The 27,613-nt window shown below is 38.0% G+C and overlaps 1 protein-coding gene across 1 annotated transcript in view; it reads right to left on the bottom strand.

Moving 5' to 3' along the window:
* The window catches only part of LOC109410364 (BAI1-associated protein 3), a 400,368-nt gene that overhangs the window by 242,957 nt on the left and 129,798 nt on the right, over window positions 1-27,613 (bottom strand). The window contains exon 3 of the mRNA XM_062854498.1: window positions 11,098-11,470. Coding sequence (XP_062710482.1) covers window positions 11,098-11,470 — 373 coding nt within the window. The remainder of the gene's footprint in view (window positions 1-11,097; window positions 11,471-27,613) is intronic.

Genomic DNA, 27,613 nt, shown 5'->3' on the forward strand with positions numbered 1-27,613 from the left:
GACCAATTTACTAAAAAAACGTGAAAAAATATTATATTATATAAGTCATGAATGGTCAAAATTTCATTGCAATCGGTTCATTGAATCCGTAGGTATAACAGCTGAAAGTTGGCTATCCGATCATTTTATCTTTTTCAAGAATCTTTATAACTTCGTGAAGAATTGTCCGATCTTTTCCAAATTTTGTCTACTGATACACAACTAGTTGAAGAACTTACAGTAAAAACTTGAGAATATTTGATGCACTTTTCGAAAAGTTACAGCTAGTTGAACATTTTTTGGGAAGTGAAAATTTTGCCTGTCCCGATCATTTTGTCTACCCCCTGTACATGTAGAGTGCTTGGGAAATTTTCTCTCAAAAACCAATGGGATTGGATATTTTATCGATGGAACATAGAAGAAAAAAAAATGAAACCTGATATATTGCGTACAACACTTCAGTATCCAGTTGCCAAAGATTATGTAAATTGTTTTTCTGAGAACTAATGTTTGTTTAAAAAGCTTAAGAATACTCAGTGAACCATTTCTCGCCATCTTCCCGCACCAAGATCAAACAACCACGTGAATCCATACCGTTCTTCGGTGGTTTTTGTTTTATTTCGATACACGAGTGGGTCCCCGCACGTACCCATTGGGGCCCGGGCGGTTGCTTCTTGTTGTAATGAATTTACCATCCTAAATAAATAATGCTAATGGCTGGTGGTTGTTGCGGTTACGAAACAGTCAGTTTGCTGTGGGGAACAGGTCATCTTTCTTGTTATTGCCGCTTGCTGTGTAGTCGATGGCTGGCGTCGTCGTCTGGTTGTTTGTTCACGCGTTTCAAGGACCTCGGCGGGCAACGTATCACATAATCAGGGCTAAGTGATGCGAAGCGTTGATAGAACTGCGCGTGAGGTGAATAATGTGTCGGCTAAATGGATTCGGTGGAAATCCCAATCAGTTTTTCTAGTGATGGAACAATAAACTTGGATTTTTGTTGAGATTTTGTTGAGAAGAAGAGTTACTGATTTCCCTTTGTCATATTGGAGAAATAACGGAATAACTTCTTCGAAAACATTGTCATTAAATAATTTGCTTTCCTTTATTACAAACGTGCACCTCAGGAATATTTAAGGATCTGTAATAATTACACATAAAAGAATAGATCAAGCTTAGAAAATGTAAGTCAAGATATAAATAATAAAAAAGGAAAAATAAAAGATAATAAAGTTAAAATGAAAAGAAAACAAGAAGAAATGGTTTATGATATAGAAAAAAAAAAAGATAAAACAAAAGTAAATGAATAAGAAAACACAAAGATAAAAAAAATGGGTGCCCCGCCTTATGTTTTTGAAATTTTTAACCTACGTAACTGAAAATTGAATGTGTATTACTTTATTGCATCAAAAAAAGCCTCGCATCAAGTTTTATGTAAATAAGCTTCAGTATAAAAGCTTGCATCTCAAGAAGGAAAGGTTTTAACTAGTTTGATTGGTTCAGCAAATATAGAAGTTACACGAAACAAAAAATCATTAATTGAATTATTCAAGGATTGTGTCTCGTCACAAACTCACTCCAGCTTTTCTCATAAAACCTGGAAAATTCCCAACATTCATCCTAGGCGACTGGCCGTTCAATGCCATCGAGCATAGCAGACACGCGTTGTTGGTATGGAATTTCCCACCACCACCACGACATTCTTCCGTAGCTTGACAATGATGCCGACCGACGTCGCCGCGTCGCTGAGCCGAGACTTGTTTTTCTGGCACAGCGGCTGTAGTAGTCTAGCCTCGACCGCACCGCGATAGACGAAAACATCAAATATCGATACACATACCTACTACCCATTCAACCTCGGAAAATGACTCGAAAAAAAAATCTAGTCGATTCGCTGAAGAGCCGAAATAGGAGCTGCTAACCGACGTGTTTTGCTACCCACGTATGCAGAAACCATGTGTCATGTCAGCTTGTCTAATAATAATGGCATTGACGCTACAGTCGAACGGAGACTCCTGTGTAAAGCTTAGGCTTTAAGGTTCCAGTACACAGGGTCAAATATTTGACCAAAAAGAAACCAATGCTCAAACATCTTGTTTGACTCGACCGAATTTTCATTAATGTCTAACAGATGTTGTTTCTTGAGTTCTTTCCTTGTCAAATATTTGACCCTGTGTACAGTTGATTGCAGTTGATTAAAAGTTTTTTCCCTTGGAAGGGGATAAATGAATGTTATGAACCTACCAGCTAATAGTGATAGATGCTTTTCTCGATATAAAAATAAGCTTATGGAGACGCATGGTTGGTCATAAATGATTGCCATCATTCCATGTACTGTGCAACTGGTACTGTACTCTCGATGATTTCAGGAAATTTAATACACAGTTTTATAACTCTACTAAACAATGTGTTCAATTATTTTTTTGGAGCCAGTTCAACTGTGCAAACTATAACGCTCTCCTCTATGTAAAAGATGTAATAAAACGCACGCATTCTCGACAGTATGCCCACACAAAAAATCATCCCCATCCGCCTAACCGGAGGATGATTCGACGAGACACTCAACAGGTGATAATTGTTTTGGAGACCTGCCAGAGCCAGAGCATCGACCGACGAGGGCACTCTTCCTACCACCATCCTATAACGTACATACAATGCTGAGCTTGTCGTGACGGACAACCACAGGCTGTTACTTTGGGGTTTAAAATGACTTGTAGGTACTGTGGATGTGTTGTATGTACATTAGCAGTATATTGCTCATGGAAAGGGCACTGCGGGGTTATTCAGTCACTACGAATCTTCATCAGTGCACCATGCAGTGTATTCCATGGCGACTAGGGACCTATAGGATGTGGATGCGTGTAGGACGATCATTTCTTTTTTTTTTTTGTTTTTTTTTTTAATTTTGCCTCGTCAATGTGAAGTGTGCTCGAGAGTTGCAATATCTCTCTCTCTCTCTTCTTGGCGTAACGTCCTCATTGGGACAAAGCCTGCTTCTCAGCTTAGTGTTCTATGAGCACTTCCACAGTTATTAACTGAGAGCTTCCTCTGCCAATGACCATTCTGCATGCGTATATCGTGTGGCAGGCACGAAGATACTCTATGCCCAAGGAAGTCAAGGAAATTTCCTTTACGAAAAGATCCTGGACCGACCGGGAATCGAACCCGTCACCCTCAGCATGGTCATGCTGAATACCCGTGCGTTTACCGCCTCGGCTATATGGGCCCTAAGTTGCAATATCAAGGCAGTTATTCACAAATCAAGACTGGTAGCAAAACGAAATTGATTGGATGGGCATTTTGAGGAAAACGCGTAAGTGTACACTAAAAGTTTGTAAGCAGAATCGTATTCATGTTCTACCTGATATCTAGCTGAAATAAAACAAAAAATACTAGACTGATGACCAATAATAAATCTGAGTAACTACGGATACTCTGAAGTTTGTGAAGAAACTCTTTGCGATACTGCCGGGAAAAAATAGAATAGTATGAATTTCTAAAATAAATTTCTAATCAAAATATAGTGAACATTTCTTTTGGAACTTGTACAAAAACTTCAGGGAAAACCACTTGAGAACTCGTTGGATAAATGTACAACTTTTTGCAACTCGTTACATAAATAATTATTTTATTACCCGAACCAAACATTCTTGCCCCATGTTGCATTGTTGCAAGACGGGTATGGTGGTCTAGTGGCTACCGCTTCTGATTCCTATGCAGTAGGTCCTGGGCTCAATCCCTGGTCCGTCCCTTTCCTTCTACTTTGAATCTTTCTATTTACTTCTTCCCTCCTCTCTACATATACAACTCATGTATAAGTATTCACATGTTTATAGCCATCGCTAGATTAGAAACGAGTTAAAAAAGCCGTTTCCCTTCCTTCCAACTTTCCTAGCACAGTGTCAATTGATCAAGTAACGCCTACGAGTTATGCAACCAAGCGAACTGTGCCGCATTATCTTCAGAGTAATAAATACACTATTCTATCACCGTACGCCTGGCATCCACGCACCAATGTGTGCCATTGATGGTACAAACTTCCCAAATGGAGGAGAACGTGCCTCTGGAGCCAACCTACTGACGCACCAATGTGTGAACCCATTGCCAACCATACCCCACCAACGCTCCAACATCTGCATAACTTTGTGCAGGCGCAGAGGTATATTCGGTCTGCTGTGGATACAAACGATTGCAATCATCACTTCCTTTCCCTTCCCCACATTGACCTGCAACCTGACGTTGCAGGCGCCGTTGTCGCCTAAAATAGAAGATCACCAACACTCACACACAGAAGATGCCTGCCTGGTCTCCATCAGTTGTCTCATTGGTTCCTTGTGTGAGAGTAGCTGGTCTGGTGATACTGGAGTAGCATTCACGGGCGATCAATCAAGCTCATGCTCAATTCTTGCTCCATGTTGCATTCATCCTTAAAACATCAGCCTTTCCTACAAAATTATACCTTAAAAAATAAAATAAATAGTGCATTTTTGAAAAATACAGTTTTTGTGTCAAATATATTTTTTCCGTCATTGGGCCAACATTGAGTAGTTGTTTCCTTTTGTAGTTGTTACAACAATATTTTAGCTCTAAATTATTATTAAATCCAGTTTAATCTTTCATTTTTATGTAATTTATGACTACTATGGATATAAATTCCCTAATACAGTGTATCAAACAATTGTCCGTACAGTAATTTTTTGGTCTTAATAATTTTTCATTTAAATGATTATAACTTTTTTATACGTCAATCAAAGACGCTGAAATTTTGACTAATTATAACCCATATATTAAAGCTCCATTGGTAAAATTTTGAGCTAGATCGAATAAGTTTTCTGAAAGTTATAGAACTTTTAGAAAAACTTATAAAATTTTTGAATACATTTTTGAAAAATTATATCTCAAGATGTACTTGATGAAACTTTTTCAATATTTTTTGTGCTACAGCTTATACCTAAGGCTTTCATATGCAGCTTTGTTTAAGGTTTTATATTCACTACAAAAAATATGAAAAATCAGTATATGTTCAGAGTGTCATTTGGAAATTTGTCATATTTTGATCAATAAAAGTGCCAAGTGTTTTCAACTTTTTTAAACTCTCTTAATGATATATTTTTATATAGGACCTACTAAACTACATATGAAGAGTAGGTCCTATGGATTTTTCGTTCAGTTAATGCACTTTTATTGGTGGAAAACGTTTGGCAGATTACATGTGCAAAATATGGTAAATTTTGAAACATCGTCAACTACATACGCACATTTTTCATATTTTTTGTAGTGAATATAAAACCCCAAACATGGCTGCCTATGAAAACCTTAGGTTTAAGATGTAACACAAAAAAAATTGAAAAAATTTCATCGAGTACAAATTGAGATATAATGTTTTAAAAATGTGTTCAAAAATCTTATAAGTTTTACTAAAAGTTCTATAACTTTCAGAAAACTTATTCGATCTTGCTCAAAATTTTACTAATGGAGCTTTACTATATGATTCATGATTGGTCAAAATTTCAGCGTTTCTGATCGACGCATACAAAAGTTATTAACATTTGAATGATAAATTATTTTGACGAAAAATTTGCTGTACGGACAATTGTTTGATACACTGTATATATATATATATATATATATATATATATATATATATATATATATATATATATATATATATATATATATATATATATATATATATATGGAGCGGACCTGGTGTGGTGGTTAGAACACTTGACTATCACGCCGAGGACCTGGGATCGAATCCCACTCCCGACAAACTCGCAAAATGTGAGTTCTTCCCTCGGAAGGGAAGTAAAGCGTGGGTCCCGAGATGAACTAGCCTAGGGCTAAAAATCTCGTTAATACAGATAAAAAAAAAAAAAAAATATATATATATATATATATATATATATATATATATATATATATATATATATATATATATATATATATATATATATATATATATATATATATATATATATATATATATATATATATATATGTTCCAATGACGATTTTACTAAACTTTACTTGGCCTAATTTCATCCCACATAGAGGGTGACATTGGTCCAAACAACGAAATTTATGCAAAATAGCTAATTATTAGAGAAAAAAAAGTCGCTTGTCGTTATGATAAAACTATTGAATATATAAATACTACGCACAACTTTTAACCGTTATGTGTCCGACAATTTTTTTTGCTTTTTTTCTACACCGTGCTTTTCAAATGGGCGCTGGGTACCCGGGTACCCTGTCGGCCACATAAGGGTTAAGTATTCAATCAATTTGGTATAACATCACAGCTAAAGAAACGTTAAAGTTTGACTAACTTTATTGTAACTTGCCCTTGTTGCAAATAACACTATCAATAGATTATAAGTAATATGCAATATTTATCGAAAACAAAACAAACTGAGAAGCTACAGTTTTGGTTCTGCATCAATCTTACATTAATTCTCAAAAATTCACAGAGAATTATACATAAAACAATATAAATGGTTATAGCTGTTAGTTAACATTTGTAGGGTTCTCGAATTGATTTCATTGTGTTTGCTTGGCCCAAAGTTACTTCAAAATGCTTGATTTGTACAACAGCTCGAACGAATAAGTTTTCCATACAAAATAGTACACAAAACCAATATAACTCATGCTAATTTTCAAAACAACTACTCAACACACCCTGACACCAGAAATTAATTGCAGTTTTTTTTCTACAAAGCATTAAAATAACGAATTTTGATGGTGCGGCTAACAATAACATTTACACCACTTGTTCTTATTGGCATGTTAACCAAATCTGAGTTTTTTTTCTACACCGTATGGTTGACATGAAGTCACACCCACCATCTTCTATCCACTTCAGAGAACCACTTAGGTCAACCGTCATCGTTAGTTTTTAAATCGACACAGGTTTTTTGATTTTTGTCCCAAAGTAACCTTTCAGGCCCAATGCCGTTGGGGCGGTAATCTGAGTTAACCTTATAATTCAACGCAAAGGTTTGTTATGTATTTCAAGCTGGTTCGAAGCTTTAGTCGAACGGGTGCATCAACCTACTTCGAAATGCTTGATTTGTACAACAGCTCGAACGAATAAGTTTCCCATACAAAATAGCACACAAAACCAAGATAACTCATGCTACTTTTCAAAACAACTACTCAACACACACTGACACCAGCAATTAATCACAGTTTTTTTTTGTACAAAGCATCGAAATTACGGATTTTTATGGTGCGGCTAACAATAAAATTTACACCACTTGTTCTGAATGGAATGTTAACCAAATCGGAGTTTTTTTTCTACACCGTATGGTTGACATGAAGTCACACCCATCATATTCTATCCACTTCTGAGAACCACTTAGGCCAACCGTCAACGTTAGTTTTTAAATTGACACTGGTTTTTGATTTTTGTCCCAAAATTACCCTTCAGGCCCAATGCCGTTGGAGCGGTACTCTGAGTTAACCCTATAATTCAACGCAAAAGTTTGTTATGTATTCCAAGCTGGTTCCAACCTTTAGTCAAACGGGTGCATCAAATGTTGCAATAATGGTTAAATACGCTGTATTGTTACTTATGAAGCAGAACACTTACTTTATGCAACTACATTAGTGGTCTAACAACACTTAGCGCGCTCGGAAAAGTTCCATCATGGCGCTTGATGTGTTGCCACAAATAGTGCTGAGCTTGCAAAATCCAGTTATCTGGCTGGTGCGGCATGGGAGCCTAAGCTTTAACTATTAATGCAATCAAATATTATCCAGACTTTGACGTGGGTGATTTTATATCTGAAGGAAGAGTTAGAAATAAGGAGACAAGATAAATTTCTGGAGAGCAACAGAAACAATTTTCGATAAGGTTAAATACTCCAGAAATACTGGGGAAGTCCAGGACGAATTTCGGGATAATTCCTGGAGGGATTTCTGGATGAATCTCTGGATAAATTTATAAATGCATTTCGGAAAAATTTCTGGGATATTCTTAGAATTTTTTTGCGTAGTTCCTGAAGAAATTCTTAGTAAATTCCGGGAGGAATTTCTAGGAAATTCCAGGAGAAAGGTCTGGGAAATCCCAGGATATATATCTCGAAAACTCCAAGAGCAAACTCTGGGAAAGCCCAGAACGAATTTTTGACAATATCCATGAGCATTTTCTGGGCAATTCCAGGAGGAATTTCTAGATAATTCTAGATTGATTGATTGATTGATTTGTCTTTATTAGAGAGATAATTCTAGAAGAAATTTCTGGACATTTCGGCATTTGGAAATTTTGGGGAAGCCGCAGGTAAACATTCTGGACAATTGAGAGGAATTTTCGAGATTACAGGATAAACTTGTGGGAAACTAGAAATAAAAATTCTTGTATTTTTTTTTTCTGAAGAAATATCAGGTAAACTCTAGAATGAGTTTCCTGAAGAGATTTCTGGGAAATTTTACGATGAATATCAGGAAAATTAGAGGTTGCTTTTCGAATAAATTCCTAGGAAATTCCTAGAAGAAATTCTGCGCAACTCAAGAAGAAATTTCCAGGAAATTCCAGGAGGGATTTCGGGAAAATTTATGAAGAAAATATTGGTAAATTGGGAGGGTTTTTTGGGAAGAAATTCTAGAAAACTAGAGAAAGAATTTTGTGTTAATTCCTAGAGAAATAACCGAGAAAATCCGGAAAATAATTCTGGGAAATCATAGGAGGATACGCTGGAAAACACCAGGACGTTCTTTGTGGATATTCTGGAGGGATTTCTAGGAAATTTCCGGATAAATTTCAAGGAAATTTCAAGATGACTTTCTGGGAAATTCCTGAAAAACCACTGAAGATTTTTTGTGAAACAACAGAAAAAAATCTAAGAAATTCGAAAAGCAAATTCTGACAAATACAATGAGATTTTTTTTAGGAAATTGCAGAAGTAATTTATAGTAAATTGCAGGAGAAGTGTCTGGGTAACTTCCAGAAGAATTTTTGGGAAATCGCAGCGAAACTCCAGACTTATTTCTGAGAAAATCCAGGAGGAATATTTTGGAAACTCCAGAAAATAATTTCAGGATAATTCCGGGAATTCCCATGTATGAAATTCATGGAGGAGTTTTTGAGAAATTCCAGCATGGATTTCAGGGAAATTTCAGAAACAATTTTTGGGAATTCCGTGGAGAAATTTTAAGCAAATTCCAGAGAAAATTCCCGGGAAATTACAGGCAATATTTCTGAGATTTAAGCAGAAATTTCAGGTAAATTACAGGAGAAATTTGTGGAAAATGAGTGAAATTATTTCCGGAAAATTGGAATTTCTTCGAAACTCCAGAATTGCATACAGGTGAACAAGAAAAGGTTTTTCGTAACGTCTTTGGCAACCATGACTTTTTTATGAAAATTGTAAAAAATATTCATGTTTCGGCCAGGATGTCTTACGGCCCTACGCTGTGTACTTTTAATTCTAACCGACGAGACTCCAGACGACGAGGAAGTACGCAGATTCAAAATACTAACGTTTATTCGCACCACCGCACCGTGTGGCAGTGCTCCACACGGCGGTGATATGATATAGCACACTAACAATCAATACATTTTGGGGCTTCCCTTTTATAGGGGAAGCAGTACGGACAGTATAAAGCAACAGAGCGCACGACAGCACGCTTTACCATGCCTACCGTGGCTCTAGGCATTTACTTCTAGGTATGAATAAGAAACAACACAATAGTGAATGGGCTGTTGCGGACTATTTTAATACTGCGCTGCTAGCACGCTTAACAGCCAACGACGACGCCGAAGTCTGATGCGAGGTCAAACAATTCATGATATTTGTCGTTTCTGTCATGATAATACGACATGTAGTCATGATATCATGATGCGGCATATTTTATGATTTTATGACTTTTTCGACATATACAATTCTTTGTAAAAAATCATTTACAATTCACTGTACGGTTGATAATGTTAGATCATATTGTTTTGTACTGTTATTTTTACTTTGATTTCTATTGTAAAAACATGGTTTTAAAAAGTACTTTTACAATACAAGGTTCAGTTTTTCTATTGAATTTTTTTTCATGCAAAATTGTGTATGTTCAGTTAAAAGGGTATTTAACGAGTTAAGCGATTTACTGAAAATTGCTCAGTAGCTGCTTCATATCAGTAAATTTCTGATTCTGAACCTTCTTACATGATAAACCAAAGCTTTTCGAGCATCTTCCTAAAATACATTTATCAGAATCATTACATTTTTGTTGTTTGCTGGTACCTATTGTGAATCGTGTTTGAAAGTTTCTACACCACGACAAACCGGATTCTTCTGCGGGATAGCCTGCTCACATACAGCTGCGTTACTAAAGATATATTTGTCAATGTAATGTTTTCTGCACTATTGTACAAGTGTACAAACCTAGTTGCCGCCAGTGTATTGATTCAAGTTGGATTTCACTCACAGTGCTTTCTAGCCACTAAAGAGGCTAACAATGAGCCTTGCTGGGACATCTGTGCGAAGTTGAAGTCATCGGAGCTTTATGTAGCGTGAAGATTCTCGCGAGCATACTTTAGCCTCTCAAGCAGCCATAAAGCTCCATAAAAGTGATCATAAAATTGGCGGAAATTGAATCTGCATTCTTTTATGGTACGCAAATCTTTCGGTTACTTGGACTTGGGCCTGATTTTGAATACTAAAATTGCACCTTTTCAGTAGATTTTTCAGTGAGAAGCAATATTTGTGAACTTTTTGGAAGAACGCTTTAATGGTAACAATCAGAGATGAATTGAGCTTACTTTTATTTCTTTCAGTAATCTCAATAGACGTTTCTATTTTCACACTAACCACACCGATTCCTGTATCCTACCACAACAATGGTCGGTTCTCGAACGCAATTTAAAGGTGTCAGTTTATCTAACATGGGTGCTGTCAGCTCAGAGCCCAACCCCAGGGCCCAGAACGAACACAATCGTCCATCCGTAAAAATAAACACAATCATCAATTAGATCCAATGTGGTTTCATGTTCCCCGTATCCCCATCCACGTTAGTGTTGGATAGAATTGAGCCATTTTCAAACATAACAAATCCAAGCCGAGAGAAAATCTCGCTCCACTTGCCCCGGTGCGATGGTGTGGACGTGGACTGTGGAGTGGGCACAACACTTACCCGGACGATGATTTAATCTCGACCTCTGGCCAGGAGGGTCGCCGCTTCCACACTGAGAAGCAGGGCTTGTTTGGCGATGTCGGATTGGGTGAGTTGCGACCCCGGAAGGAACCGGTGCGGCCCGGGGGTACCAACGTGTCCAAGCCCCGAGCGGACGATTGCCGACGCATTGGAGAGACATTGCCGGCTGCACCTGCGCCACCGGATCCTCCCCCGGCTGAGGTGGCACCGGCAGCTCCGGCCACTGTCAGGTTTGTGCTGCTTCCCGTTCCGACTCCACTGGTAACTGTTCCTCCGCTGCTCACGGATGAACCACTCGATGGTCCGACTATTGAGCCTCCGGGTCCGGATGGTGTCACCACCTTTGGATAACCTAGTTGGGGGCGAGAGATAGAGATGGAGAGAAGGCACGTTAGTGCATTAGATGACGATGACACTTCAATTAAGAACTAGGAAAAACAAAGGCGTTACGATGATGCTCGGCGCACGATGGAACGAGAGGACATTAGAGAGTCCTCGAATGTTGTTTTGCTTGGAGAATTATCCCTTGTTGGTCTAGGAATGATTCAAACAGGGGCAAGGGAATCGAGATATGAGTATGTGGTATTGATGGTTTTGTATTTATTAAATGTGGAACTACATAGGTATGTGCGGTAGATCAGGGATGAGTTTTCGGGTTTCGTTAATGAAAAGGTTTTCAATAGCTATTTTTTCTTTTACATTAGTTAGTAAAGAATTAATGTTCAACTGTTCATCTTCATCTTCTTACTTTACAGCTTAGTTTCCTATGAGCATTTTCATAGTTTTCTTTACAAATAGATGATTTTTACATGTTTATATCTTGTGACAAGCACAAGCATACGTTTTAATTATAAATAGATCCTGAACCGTATCAGCAGTCTAACAGGAATAGTCTGGCCACATACCTTCTAGAATGATTTCATACACGCATAAAGCTATGTTCATTTAGAATCCGGAATGACAAAATCACGTGTATCTTAGGGATGGAATAACAAACATCAAAGGTGAAGCCCTCAAAACAAAGGTTACACTAGTTTACAGCATTTTTGAACTCGGTAAGCTGATGATCATTTTTGGTGTAGAATCATGCCCTGAGTTCGAAAACGCGAAGGAAAAAAATTACAGTAGAGCGGAAAATTTTTCGACTTTCCATACAAGGTTGATGATTTGAAATCGATTTTTGTTCTATTTTTAAGCAACGTCGCTCACTTCACACACCTCATTCTCCGTAATCAATGCTCCGTTTGAGCTGAATTTTTTACTGTAACTCGCCTACATATGATACGTCAAATAAACGTCGAGAAAGAATTTTTAAGTTGGTTTTTTCTTATTGAAAAAAATACATTTCTTCAAAAAAATTAGGGAATTTTGCTAAAATTTAAGAAGATCGTCCCTAAAACTCGCCAATATCTTGAATTTCATCAATCTGACGCAAAACCTGTATTCAGATGACCGAATGGTATTGTATTCAGCTTTTAATTTATGGAAAAATATTTAAAATTGGTTGAACAAAACGCAATATATTTGAATTTTAGTAAATTACATATTTTGAAAAGTTGCAAAACTCGATATTGAGCTAAATCTCAAAAACTGTTCTACTTTAAATTTTTTGAAGGTCGGTTTCGAAATCAGCACTAAATTGTGCTTCAAAAATTTTGGTCGTTGACAGAAGTTCACGACTTTCGTTTTATTTTGTAAACTTGTGTTATTTATTGTACTTTCATGGAAAAATATCATTGAAATTATTCATTTTTATTTTTCACACATTTTCTCACTTTTTCAGTGTTGACCTCTCTAAAAATCTGCACAACGGTGGTAAATTTTAGCAACAACCCTTTCCGCACGTTTGTTCAACAATCAGGTCATCTATGCAGTGTCCTGAGTGCCTTGACTAGTCTGACTAGGATTCCGAAGAAAAATTGCCAAACTTTTTTTTTTATTGCGAAATAAGGGGCAATTCAAATTGAGAAAACGCGAAATTTGAGTGTTTTTTTCGTTGATAAATACTACCCATCTGTGACGATACCACTGAACGTCTCCGGCTGTCATGGCAGCTCATCAAAATAGGTAAAACCTCTACATATCCCTTGTGTGCGTTTTTGAAAAGCAGCACGCGATTCTTGAGGCTGTCATCCTTGTATAAATTGGTTCTCATCATTTTTTGCGAAAAAACCATGCCCAGAGTTCGAACTTCTTGCCAAATCTTCAAATTCAAAGCAGATTTATAAATGAACCCAAGCTTTTTTCTTCCGAGGACACTTCCTTATGCCATGGTTAACAACATCTGTGCACATAACACATCATGGTTTTGACGATATTAACATTTTTCGCGACTGTCATACCTGACCACGCTAAATTTTCAACGTGTTTGTGCAAGATTTTTTCCTCCTCTTGTCTTCAATCTGAAATAACTTTTCACTCATTGCAAGAAAATCGATGAAATTTTCACCATTTAAAGAGGATTAGTATATGATCAGAGTGCTGTAAAAGAATGATGATTATGTTCATTGAGAGCGTCACTAGAAAATTTGACATGATTCCGGATTCTAAGTGAACATAGCTTTAGCTCAGAAATCTCTTTCAAAATGAACCAGAGAGTAAACTTCGTGTTTGAGTTAGTTTCTTATACTTGTTTGGTTGCATATGTACTATCTTGCAGAAAGTTTTCTTTTACAGTTTCAGTCAACAAGCATCAATTAGCAACGGTAGAATGCTTCCTCATCCGTAGTCTGTTGCTGTTACGATAAGCTTAAAACCATATGAAGTTAGTCTTTTGTTCGTAGACAAGCTCCCGATCATTTTCCCAGTTCCACAAGAAAAGCCATCGGATTAGAATTAAAGAACTCCTTCCTATCTCTTTTATGTGGTGAATAGCTTTGATCATCCACACCGCATCATCATCATCATCGTCGGCGTCTTGAGCAGGTCCATTCCAATGAAGACCACAAACGTGTTGGAATGCCAATCGAATTCATCTTCCCGGAGACACAATGGGTTCGATCGGAATGGGTAAGATCCGGCCGTAACAGGTGGGCGATGAGGGGAAGATGAGGCTGACATTCCTCGGTTCTGTTCCAATCGACCGCAAATCGATTCGACGTGTTCAACATCAAGTGAAGGTAATAATAAAAGATTGCTTTTCCGGTGGACCGGATCGGAACCCCCGCGGGGGAGATAGACCCGTGTCGTCAGAACCATGAACACGAAGACCCCGTTGTTGCGGCAAGGTCAACCAAGCGAAGAACCCATTAAAGGAACGTGCGTGTGCATGTGATAATTATCACGTGCCAAACAACGAACATTCAACTATATTTATGGCTGCGAAGTTAATTGATTGGTTCATGTTGGTGACGTGGTTCCCGTGTTCGTTTTGTGATAAGCAGAATAAGGGCTTAATGGAGAGTTGAGTAGGGCAATCAATTAGGCTATGACCATTAATCAAGTCATCAAATTCTAGTCAATTTGATAACATGACAACAGAACACATAATTTGTTATAAATGAGTTTTTCTACCTACAGATTTATTTATGCTTTTCAGAAGAATATTCCTTGATTTTTTTTTTAATTTTGCTATTTTAGTTTAGTTAATTGAAGATTATCTTAGCATGACCAAAGCATGAAGTTTATCATGTACATTCATAGAGGAAGTTATACATGAACGATGGACTAAATCTTAGTATTTACTGCTAGTATCTACTTAAAACGCCATATTGAATTTAGGTATTTTCTTTCCAAGTTCCCGCGAAATCCTGGAAGAAAATCCATACAACCAACCGTGTGCACATTTTACCCATTCTCAAGTTTGACGTTCCAACAAAACCGTTACTATAAGAACAGCGGATGAGACCGCCACACTGTAGTGGCCCAAAATCTGAATGGAAGCGAGATGCTCCACGTCAAAACAAAGAAAAAAGTCAAGCACGTAAAAGTGAAACTTTTCGCCTGTTCGTTGCCAGCAGGCAGCCGTTGCGTTGTTTGGCCGAATACCAGCAGCAGGGGAGGAACAAACTTTGCACCCTGGTAGGGCGTCCTGTGTCGGTTGGTACTGGTACTGTGTTGCACTTTGCACATGCATAGGAGAGTGTTTCACAACACGCCGAATCATTTTGATCTTGAACCTTATTTTGAGCCCTTTCATCCGTGCAATTTATTTGAAATTAAAAAAAAAAAAAATCGATCGAGCTGAGACTTGAACTCTGCATGGCTCAGTTTTGTTGCAGTAGACGGATTCCACTCGGCTGTGTAGGGCTCTGAATGTATGTACTACTGTGGAATTATTTGAAAGAATTCCTGGGATATTCCACAAAAAAAAATTTCAAAAGGTGCAATTTTAATTTGATGAGATTCGGAGATTTTTTCAGAAATAACTCTAGACTTTGTCTTTTGGAAATCATAGTTTTTCTCAGGAACTCTTTCAGAAATTATTGTTGGAATTACTTCTGGTTGATTACGTCATGTATGAATTAAGTAAATTAGAAATAAAGGGGTGTAAGTGCCAAAAACCCACTTTCGAGTAAATGACTTTTAAACTTTTTCACAAATTTTTCGTCCCAAACAAAATATATAGAGATTCAAAATCGACCCAATTTTCTCCAATTTTTAATTTTTTTTTTTCAATTACCTTAAAAAAATCTTAAAAAGTTCCTAAAGAATTGAAATCTGAAGAATTTTTTTATATGTTCAGCTCAAAATCGACAAAATTGATACTTACACCTTTTTGCATCTGGCTTCTTCAATTTATATATCTGGTGATTCTCTCAGGTATGAGTTAAGAAATTCCTCTTGCCACTCTCAAGAGATCCTAGAGGAAACTCCTCCAGGGGGTTTTTTTTTAGAAGTTCTTCCAAGTATCCCACAAGGGATTGCTCAGGATTTATTTGAACCTTTCTTCTGAGATTTACCGGTGACGCTTCAAGAATTTCTCCGAAGAATCTCTCAGCAACTCCTACAGAATTTATTTATTGACACATTTTTTAAATTTTTCTGAGAAAAAGAATTTTTCAAGAAATTTATCTATGTCAACCTGCAGAGGGTTCTCCAGTTTTTCCAGATATTCTTTCAAAGATTCCACAGAAAAAAAATTCAGAAATTTTATTTCTGTTTAAAAAATCCTTACTGATTTTTTTTTAAATAAAAAAAAAAGAAAATCGCGTTAAGTACTGTTCCTTTTAATTCCACTAAGAATTTGCATCCTTTGACAGATACGTATTTCGACCTCAACTGTAAGGTCGTCTTCAGTGTCTTGTACTTGACTCGACGATTTTTTTTTGTTTCCGCAAAAAGTTCTCCCTTCAGGGATTTTTTACGCTACTCCATTCAGAAATTGATAGAATTTTTCCAGAGATATCTCTAGGAGTTTTTCCTAGAGTTCATTCAGAAAATTCTCCAGGCAATTCTCAGAAATTTAATTAAGGGATTTCTTAAAAAATTGCCTCATAACCGCTGGGATTTCTGCAGACATTTTTGAAGAGAAATCTCTGAGGGAATCCAAGGAGTTATTTTTGGTTGAACCGTAGGAGCAATTTCAAAATATAGGGAAGACTGAGGAGACTTGATCCCTGGGGAGACTTGTTCCCTCTATATTTTCTCGGAATCAAAAACAGTTTTCTTCTAGCATATTTTTTCCAAAACTACATCTGGATAAACGACAATGTTTTGGCTACAAGTGATTTTAATTGTGCATTGCATTAGTTTTCAAAAGCTGATGGTTTGATTTAAGAAAAGCGATCAAGTCCACCCAGTCTCCCCTACTCCTAATTTCTATAGGAATCCCTGAAAGAATTTCTCAAAAACTCTTCGAAATCCCGAAGTGACCACTGTAAGATTTTTTGAGTAACAATTGAAAAGGAGTTTCTGAAAAACTCTATGGAAGAACTTTAAAGACATCCCTTGCTGATATTCCTGAAGAAATCTGCAAAACTCTGAAGAAGCTTCTTGAGATATTTTTGAAGGAATCATTAAAAGAATTTCACTAGCAGCCCGACCAGAAATTTCTGAAAGAATCATTGTAGAAAGATTTAGAAGCATTCTTGAATGAATCTCTAGAAGAATATCTCATGGATGAGTCCCAGGAGGATTTTCCGAAGAACTTTCTGGAGAAATATCTGGATAAACTCCCCGGGTATCTCTTGGTGGGACTCTTGGAAAAGTATATCGAGGATTTTTGGTAAAATTACTAAAAAAAATCTTCGAATAAAATTCTTTGATGATATTCTGGAAGGAGCCTTTCTATGAACCTATTTCTGAGGGAACTCTGTAGAAACGCGAAGAAAACCTGGAGAAAAGCGTAAATAAGCTTTTTCGAAAATTCCGATACAAAACTCTAGAGATATTTCTAAAGGAGTTCCTGTAGAAATTCCTTAAAAATAGGGTATACCCGGCAGTTTTGTTCTCTTCGTTATGGAGGGATTTTTGAAACCTATTGATTTTAAGTTTGGCCTCAAATCGTTCTCAAGCAAGTTGGATAGTTCGGCATTTGGCCGAAAAAACCCCTTGTGATTAAGAGAACAAACCTGCCGTTAATGTGTTAGATCCGAAAAAAATTCCAAAAGGATCCGTGGCAAAATCCATAAGTATCCTCTGGACATGCTGGAGAAATATCTGGAGGAAATCCTGATGAAATCTATGTACGAACTCTTGCAGAAATCTTTGGATAAATTCCTGCATAAATCACTTAATGTAATAATGCAAAAATGTCTGGAAGAATTCCTGCTGGGTTTTCTGGACAACTTCTTGAAAATAATCCAGCACACATTCCTGAGACAATTTTGTATGGAATCCCTAGACCAATTCCTGAACATTTTATGTTGAACTTTTCAAAGATATGCCTGAACAAATTTCTGAAGTAATTTTCATGTAATCCCTATCGGAGTTTTGGAAGAAACCCACGGAATTCTACCTAAATGAATTCTGAGGGAAGTTCTTAAGGGAATATCTGAAGAGAGTCACTGAAGGAGCATCTAAAAGACACCTTTCAGACCTTTATGACCGAACTTCTAGAGTAGTTTCTGTAGGAATCCATGGAGCAATTTTGGAAGGAATTCATAGACTATTGCTTAATTAAAACCTTGAACATATTTATAGAGCAACCTTGAAGAATTTATGTAAGAATTTTCAGTGAAATTTCTAACAGAATCTATGGGAAACCCTTAAGGAATTCTCAAGTAACAAAGAATGCTGAATCGTAAGGGTATTAGCTAAACATGCTTGGTTATTGTTACTTGTAGCTGAACAAAATGACAGCTGAATATTGGTCGGAAAGAGCTTTTAAAGGAATCCCGAAAGAAATCTGGGGTGAATTTTGTGGAAGGATTCCAGAAGGAGCTCCGGGTGTAATCTCATAAAAAATCCTTGATGAATACCGGATAGAACAATAAAAGGAACCCGTAGGAGAAGACCTGGGGGACTCCTAGGAGTAGCTTCTTGAGAAATTCCAGAAGCAATTTACTAGGAAACCCCGGAAGGGATATCTTGAGGAATCTCTGGAGGACTTCTTGAAGCAATCCTAGATGGAACTTCTGAAAAAATCATAAATAATTTCCCAATCGAATCTTCCTCCTGGAGTTTGTTCTACTTTCAACATTGAATTCAACTTGGATTACCACTGGGTCCAGTGCCTTCCATGATTATTCCAAGAGCTGCTTCCTTGGCTATTCTCTGAGCTTTTTCCGTTTTTTTTTCAGGACACCTGCAGCAATTTTATTTGAGATTCTCACAGGAGTTTCCTCTGGGAAACATTCAAAAACTCGCTCCGAGATTCCTCCAAGAGTTTCTCTAGGATTCCTGCGGAGATTCATTCTGCGGTATCTCTTGGAACTTCTTCCGGGGCTCCCATAGGAGTTCCGAGAATTCTCCAGAAATTTTTCCGAGTTTCCTTTTAGTACTCCTTCAGAGATTCCTCTTGAAATTCTTCTTCTTGGCGTGACGTCCTCACTGATCAAAAGCCTACTTCTCAGCTTAGTGTTCTATGGGCCCTCAGCATGGTCTTGTTGAACCCTCCTGTATGCTGCAATGTACAATTATGTGTAAATTGTAGTCTAGAGATGCACCAGTTTTTTTTTTTCGAAATTTAACATAAAATATCATTGAAAATGTCATTTGATATTATTGTAGGATCTTCCTTACTAATGCCTAAGAAGCCAGCTTTTGGAAATACAAGCTATAACGGGTGGCCACTAAATAATGGGAGATTTGCCCTGGAATTATACCAGTATGCATTTTGGATTCATAAAAAAAAAATAACGAAAATTTTCAAAAGATTCCCTATTAAAATTCTCTCAGTAAAATTCCTTCACAAATCCGTCCGTACTTATTCCAGGGTCATGTTCCGGAATTATTCATACAACTTCTTCTGGAACGTTTACAAGAATTAATCTCTGGTATATTCTCAGCGGCATTTCCCGTAAATCTTCTAGAGATTTCTGTTGATTATCAGTGCTTTTTACGACATTGGATTACACTCGAAAAGTTTCCAAAGAGTTTTCCTTCTGGCTTTTTTCGATTTTTTTCCAGAAGCTCCTACAGTAATCCTTTCACAAATCTTCGGTTTTTTGGGAATCCCTTCAAAGGATTTAAATGGAAATCTAAACAGGACTCATCCCGGTATTTTTCCAGAAATTTATTCCCATAAACTCCGGAATTCTTCCATTTTTTTTTCAAGGAATTTTTCAAGAATGCCTGTTGAATGTTTTCCATAATTTTTTTTCCAGATTTTGTTCTTTCCTTCTGAAGATTAGTTGTTGGAATTTTTATTATGATTTCTCCAAAAATGATACTTATAAAATCCCAAAAAAAAAATCTCACGGTGTTTCAAAAGATTCTTCCGGGAAAACTTCCAGGAATTGCTTCTGAATATCTTTAAAGAATTTTCCTCAATATTCTTCAAAGCAGTATTCACAGGAATCTTTGAAGAAATCCTCATGAAATTCCTGGAATCCTTTCGGAATTTTTCCAGAATTTTCTTTCATAGTTTCCAGAATGTTCTGGAATTTTACCAAAAATATAACTTGGAATTTTTTAAAGAACTAATTCTACCTGTTATTTATTTCTGAATTCTTCCATGGATTTTCTGTAAAATTCTTCCGGGTCTTTCGTCAGGAAATCTTTCTGAGATTTATTTTGAAAATTATCTAGATCTTTGCTCCCGCAAATATTTCAGAGATTCCTCCCTGAATTCTTTCAGGAAATTCGTCAGGAATTCTTATTTTGATTCTTCCCTGGAAATCTTCCAAGTATTCCTTCAACTATTCCTTCTGTAAAATTCCAAAGCGATTTCTCGCGAAATTCTTCATGAAATACCTGTCAAAATTATCCTCGGCAATCCGGAATCTCGGAAGAAGTTCTTAGAGGAATAATGGAATTCAGGATTCCCTGAAGGATTTCCTGTATTGATCTCAGGATTTAACCATGGAATTCTTGTACGAATTCTGGAGGAACCCCGGAGAGAATCCCTGCTGGAGTTTTAGAAGGAGTTCTTGCAGTAATCCAAGGAAGAACTTGTGGAGAAATACAGGGAGAAATCTCTGGAAGAATCCAGGAATGAATGGAAGGAATCCGTTAAAGAGCTCCTGGGGGACTGCAGATACTCCCTCTGAGATTTTTCCAGGAATTTCTCTAGGATTCCTTCCGAGATTTCTTCTGGGGATCCTATCGGAGTTTCAGGAAATCTCCAAGATTTTTTTTTCCGAGTTTCCGAGTCCATTAGAGATTCTTCTAAAACTTCTCATTTTTCTGGGCATGACGTTCTAACTGGAACAAAACCTGCTTCTCAGCTTAATGACATTTGGAATAATTGTAAGATTTATTTCACAAATCTCTCATAAAACTTCCTTATAAACATTTAAGCAAACTCACAAGATTTTTTTCTGGCACCAGTTATAGTTAAAACAAACTATAGGTACGTTTTGAACTGGTATCTCCTATACTTGAATTGTTTCAGCGTAAATATAACGACGACGGTGCTAAGAGTGCGGCAGAACTCCAACTATTTCCTCCAAACCCTCTGCCAACAAAGACAACATGGTTCCCGCGTCCGAACCTGGGGGGAGGGGAGGCAAAATGAAATATATGATGGGAAAACCGAAAAATTACAAACTGTTTTATGTCAAATCTCTTTCCGCCAAACTTCCTGCTAGTTGGCTGACTGCTATGCAGTTGCAGCTGCTGGTGCCAGGGGGAGCGAGGAAGGATAATTGATTGCCGCTACTGACTGGCTGCTGCATTCGCTGCAGTTTACTTGCGGGCGATCGTCGTCGTCGTCGTCGGTACCTGCCATAAACCATCATAAACGGAGCGCGAGGAAGAGGAAGATGACTTTGACTTTAGTTTCGACTTTTGCAGCGTAAGAATAGTGCTGCTTCCGTTGCGCGGCGGTTGAGGTTAAGAGCAAAGTTCGATCCTGTCTTGCTTGCTGGTTGCAGGGAAACTTTTTCGCAACAATTTGCCACATGTGTGCTCTGCTCTGTTTCTAGAGAGTGAAGCGAGAAAATGCTTGAAATTTCCTTGGAAGTGGTTGGAATGAGGGAGAGAATGCGGGTGCTGCTGGCTGTGGTGCAAGTGCAGATGGGAGGAACCAAAACGGAAAATCGATTCAAAGCTTTCTTCCATCATTTATTGATGCGGAAAAGTAGTGCCTTGTTGAAGCAACGAACTCGGTGAAACGGTGCGGTGATGGATGAGTCGCGAGGGAGGTGGGTGTGGTTAACGGTGGAAAACGAACGCAAAATGGATTACACCTTACGGTCATCAAAAATGCATGCGTGCTGTTCGAGGTAGTACAATCAGATTGAATCGGAATAATGCTCCCTTTGTTTCGAGAACCGGAGCTTCAATTGTGAGGTCTAGTTGCGGCTGTAGAAGTGGCGTGGTCTTGAGGAAGCAACCACGTAAAGTTATAAACAATGAAACTGTAAGATCGGTTGTAGAAAAGAGTTTCATGGGTGATTTGTCAGTGCTACAGTAAGCTTGTGAAAACAAGTAAACTATTCTCGACTTTTAAATCAAATAAGGGCGTATGGGTAACGTCACTTGAGATTAAATGTGTACACGGGATCTTGTTTGTGATGCTAAATATTGTTATTTACAATTTTAACGTAAAGGCCTTAATATCTAGAAGAGCGCAGAAAAATGGCGCATGGTTGATTTTCAAACTGAAAATTTACTTATTCCAAAGTTATATTTAATCATTTTCATTTAGAGTTTATGATAAAAACAACCGATTACCATCATTTCATATAATGTAAAAAATTTCATTTGTTTCTACAAAATAAAAACCATAAACATGGTCCGAATGCACTCACACATCTATAAAATGCTTACCCCAACATCGCCACAACGATGAAGGTGTAGCAAATCCATCACGACAACTTCCAAGTGCAGCTTTGGCCGTGATGGATAACGCGCAGGTACCCACACAACATCCACAAAAAGTTGATCGGTTTCGCCTTTTTTGTTTTTTTTTAGTCGGTCTTCTCCCCATCCGCTTACTGACGGTCTAAAAATGGATTTCCGAGCTACCACAGTTGCCGCCGTCACCAACACAATCACATTCCGGGTTTGTTAGTGGCAAAAGTGCAGTCGATTAAATCCATTATTTCATGTTGAAAATACCATATCTCTGTTTGTTTTAACAAACTGTCAAAAATTTCGATAAATGAAAATATTTGTATTTTCAAACAATAGAACAGTTCAGTTTAAACTAGAAATCAGTTTGTCGCTATAGTAAACTGAAAAACAGATTGATTTGAACTAGAATTTAATTGTGTTTACAATTTATTTTTCTGCGTGAATAAAAAATATACATTGTTTGCTCCAAACATTCATCAGCTCGGGAAACATTTCAGCACTACATCATCATGCAATCCTTCATTACAACAACTACAACTTGTTGCGCTTGTACCTCACAAATCACGCGAAACTAGCTCGCTGACAGCAGCCCCATCTCCTGCGAACACAAATTTTAAATGTTAATTTTCAACTGATGCAGTTTTCATTTAGTTCTTTGCCGCTCCTACAGTCAGTTGGCGGGAGCCACTACTGGGTGCGGGACTGACTGCCATCCTTATATCGTCATCGTCAGTGAGCTGAATGGGATCCATGGAGTGACAGCGACATGCACAAGTTTCAGCCGAGATAGGCAACCACCGTCGGCCCGGGTGCCTGATTGGTGCTCCAGTGAACCGGAAAACCACGCGACAACACAGAGACATATATCAACCACACATGCATTCATCTGCGCGGAACAGCAACAGCAGAAGTATGTAGGTTCAATCAAAATACACGTTCTGATGTCGTTCGTTACACCAGTTGGGTATGTTATTTCTACTCGGAGTTCTGACGAACTTCTGTGCTATCGTTGCTCCGACCATCGTTTGCAACCATGCCCTGCGTGAGCACGGTCCTAAGGCAACACGTACGTAATGCAAAGAAATATCAAATTTGACTTCTATCTATAAGTAGATAGACAGTAGAATGGTGAGACGACAAGGAGCGTTCAACACAGCTCTGGTCCTTAGAAAAGTTGTGTGCTTAGCTGGCAGTGCAGCCTGGACACGGTTGTCCTTCTGACGTCAGCTAAATTGAGAAGGTACGGCTCAAACAGCATCTGTTCTGGCATTCAGCAGTTGAGCAAGAAATCCGGCATCACGCCCAGCTAAACCCAAGGTGGTAGCTCCATCGCACATATAGTGAGAATATATATTCGGATCACTACCTAGTCGCTGTATGTATGCCCTCAAAACTTTCGACGTTTATTACCACGCGTCGAAATCGAACGCCGTGGCTCAACATCGAGTGGCTGCGAGACGTAAAAGGGGCTCAAGACCTGAGACGAGACTCGCGAAGACGGTCTCTTTTTCTCCACTTTGTTATTTTTTTCTTCTTCCTATCTGTGTTGACATTATGTTTTGGGCTGGTGGTTCAAACACGTACGTGACCGCATCACTTCACATGCAGTGTGACTGAATCCCATTCACGCACAAAATCATGTTGAGGTGAAATTTTGCATCGCCAACAATCGCCAAGCAAAGTAATCATTGGAATATTCTGTTTTCAATTTATTTTTGACAGTACAGGAGAAGAAAATGCTGCTCGGAGTGAATTTTGGCTTCAGAATTTATCTCGGATAGCAATACTTTACTCGTTTTAGGTAACGTAATCAAACGGGCTACAACTGACAGCTCAGTTGGGCTGCATTTGACGTTGCTTTTTTTCCTCTTCGCGAGTCTCGTCTCAGCTCAAGACTACGCGCAGCAGTTAGCAGTGGTCCTACCAACGGAGTAACAGCTTGGCGCAGCTACACTTGAAGATTGCTTAAGGGACATCCGATCCGGCATAGGCTTTGCGACTCCGAATCATAGAAACGACTGATTACAGATATCCAAGAGTCGTATAAGAATGCACGCAGTACATTTTACAAAGTATTAATTTAAGTTACTATCGCACAAATGTACGGCAGAGGGACCATTTTTATCGCATGTGATGCTTTTTTCAAACGTATTGAGATGTATCTGGAAAGTCGCATAAGAATACAAATCAATTTTCATTTGGTATGTTCATCGTAGTAAGCGATATCCTGATGTTTTATTGTGATTAACTTGCATTAGGGAGCGTCCATAAATTACGTCACGCAAAAAATGTCCATTCTCAACCCCCCTCCCCCCTATGTCACACTTTTTGTATGAGACCTCTGACACGAAAACGATAGAATCGACTACTTCTACCATTATTCTTGTCATTATCAATACTTGCAAGGCATCGGAGATGTATTACAAGTATTGAAGCGGCCAGGCCTACTGTGCAGCGTTATTGAATACAATTGAACAGAACTATGAAACGGCGACATCTCGGCAGCCGCTCCGTATCGTATGTGTAATAAATGTGAAGCAAAAACGTTGGGAGTGACGTTGCTAAGAAAGTTAATGTCACTCCGTTGGGGCTCCTCTTCTTCCTGAGATGGGACAAAGGTATTTATGGTATTAAGGTGAAGATATGATGAAGCCAATTTTCAAGAGCACAAATCTGACGAATGTCGGTTTGCGCTAAAAAGTTGATCGATTGATTACCCACTGGTGACCTATCGATCAACTTTTCAGCAAAAACGACCATTTGGTTCTTCAGATTTGTGCTCTTGAAAATTTAGGATGTGGCTTCGTCATATCTTCACCTTAACCCCTTATGTTCTGGCTCGAAAGCCTAGGTTTGAGCGCCATTACTCGCTCTCTGAAACGAGAAGAAAATATAACGATCCCTTTCCCGACTGGATCAAATACCCTGTATTATAACCCGACAAACTACTTAGAACCATAACTGCGAGTCTATTATGGAATTGGTAAAAGTTTCCACAATTTTATCTGAAAGTTAGACAGTATTTTGTTATAAATATTTGGAAGGAATTCCCATATACAGACAGCTACACCTAAATGGTATGGTATGGTGTAGGTGCGTTGATCGATTAAAGTACGTATGACCTAGTCATAAACTTCATTTTACGTGAAAGAGCTGTACCACGCTTAGGACCCACGGAAGTTCTGCGAGAAGCTGAACTGCTTGCGCAGAGGCTTTGTGGCACAAGCCGACATGTGTCGAGACAATCACGGGAATCTTCTCACGGGCGAGCTTGGCGGCAGTACTACGATCAGCACCTTAATGGCTACATTGGAAGCACCGAAGGTGGCGCAAATCTAGGAGTACGTGCAGAAGATGAAAGACTTCTGGCCCTTGATCTTCAAGAGAATGAAGAGGAATCGCTTGAGTTGTATGAAGTACATTTCAATCCACACAATTCGGAACGAATTCCTTTCCAACACCTAACCAAGCGAGCCGCATCATAAAATCCCAATAAAATTAAACAATCATGACGTACCACAATAAAATAGGGCCCACGATTATAAACGTTGAGCAAGGCGACAATGTTAATCAGCATAACGAAGCAAAGGCTACGCGTCTGAGTGGGACTCGACTGATTTTGAGCATCATGATATGATATAGAATATGAATGGTTGACGAAATTCTGTACAAACACAATCAAATCATGTAGCTTTAGAAATTGCTTGTAGCTTTAGAAAGCTCAGGAATGTTCGTGTCAATTTTCTCTTGGGAGAAGAAAATATTTTACGTGTAGAAACATGTAAAACCATGTAACCGCGAAAGATCATTCTAGAATTTGCCGCCATATATTTATGTTAATACACGTACCAAAAGTGTTCGATCGTAACGATATTTCACCATCCTTTCAGAAAAGATCATGTGCAATTTTTGATAGGCTCTGCAACTATAAATGAGGAAGATCAATAAAGACGACGACGGCCAGTTTTGTTTTTGGACTCCACACTGGATACCTCCCGGATAAAGCCTGTATCCGCAATAATCGGGACACAGAAGTAAGGCTGTAACTCTGTAATGAATCGGTAAAATTGGCCAAATAATTGATTGAGAACTCTTTGTTGTATGTTTATTATTTGTGCCAAATTTCATAAAAATCGATGCATTACTTTTGACTGTGGGTGAAAAACAAACAGACGTGGTTTTAAGCATTTTGTACAATCATGACCAATTTTCATTCGCATAACAGATGGATATTTTACACTACAGTTCATAGTTTTGTGATGATAATTATGAAATTTCGTTAGCAGTTTTGATATATATAGAGACACTTTTTTGCAAAATTTCATCAACTTTGATCAATTGGTTTGAAAGCTACTGGTGTTAATAGAGGTGAGTGTTAGTGAAAAATTTTCGTGTTTTCCATGTGCGATGTTCGCCTATTCATAACTTTAAAATTTCTCTGCAAATTTTCATGAAATTTTCACAGAAGGTAGTTGATTACATGTATATAATGTCTGCAAAATTTGGTGGTTATTGGTATAGTACTTTCGATAGTACAATCGAAACAATAAAGGTTGCTGACTAATTGCTGTCTGAGGGGCTAAAATCACGTTCAGTCCCAATACATGTTTCGACTATAAAATTCTTGATAGTGCATCGATTTTTTTTGAAATTTTGCCCATGCAACAAATTGAGATTGAGAGGTTTGTGTTCAAAATTTCAGCCATTTCCTTTGCCAAATTCAAAAGTGACAGCACTGACAAGCAAAACTAGGGGCTGTACAAAATTCAATGGCGCACATTCGACTCTTTCTTTGATACAGCAAAAAGTACTGCACCGATTCACATGAAATTTTGTAGCTGAAATGAACACATCTTAAGATGTTATTAGGCCAAATTTGAAAAATTTTAATGTATCTATTGCAGAGTTATAGCTGTATTTCTGTGTCCCGATTATTGCGGATACAGGCTTTAAGTTTTTTGCTACTCAAATTCCTGAAACCAGCACTTGCGAAGCTTAAATTATTCTAATCACTTGATTCGGTCAAACTTTTTCTCACTCTGGTAAGCCAAATGCGAGAACGCTGGCATGAGTCTAGAAACACCTAAATGCTATCACACACGGTTTGCTCGTTTGATTTAACCTATTCTCCTTTGGAACCTCCTACTCTGAG

This window comes from Aedes albopictus, chromosome 2 (genome assembly GCF_035046485.1).
Source record: "Aedes albopictus strain Foshan chromosome 2, AalbF5, whole genome shotgun sequence".
Classification (NCBI taxonomy): Eukaryota; Metazoa; Arthropoda; class Insecta; order Diptera; family Culicidae; genus Aedes; species Aedes albopictus.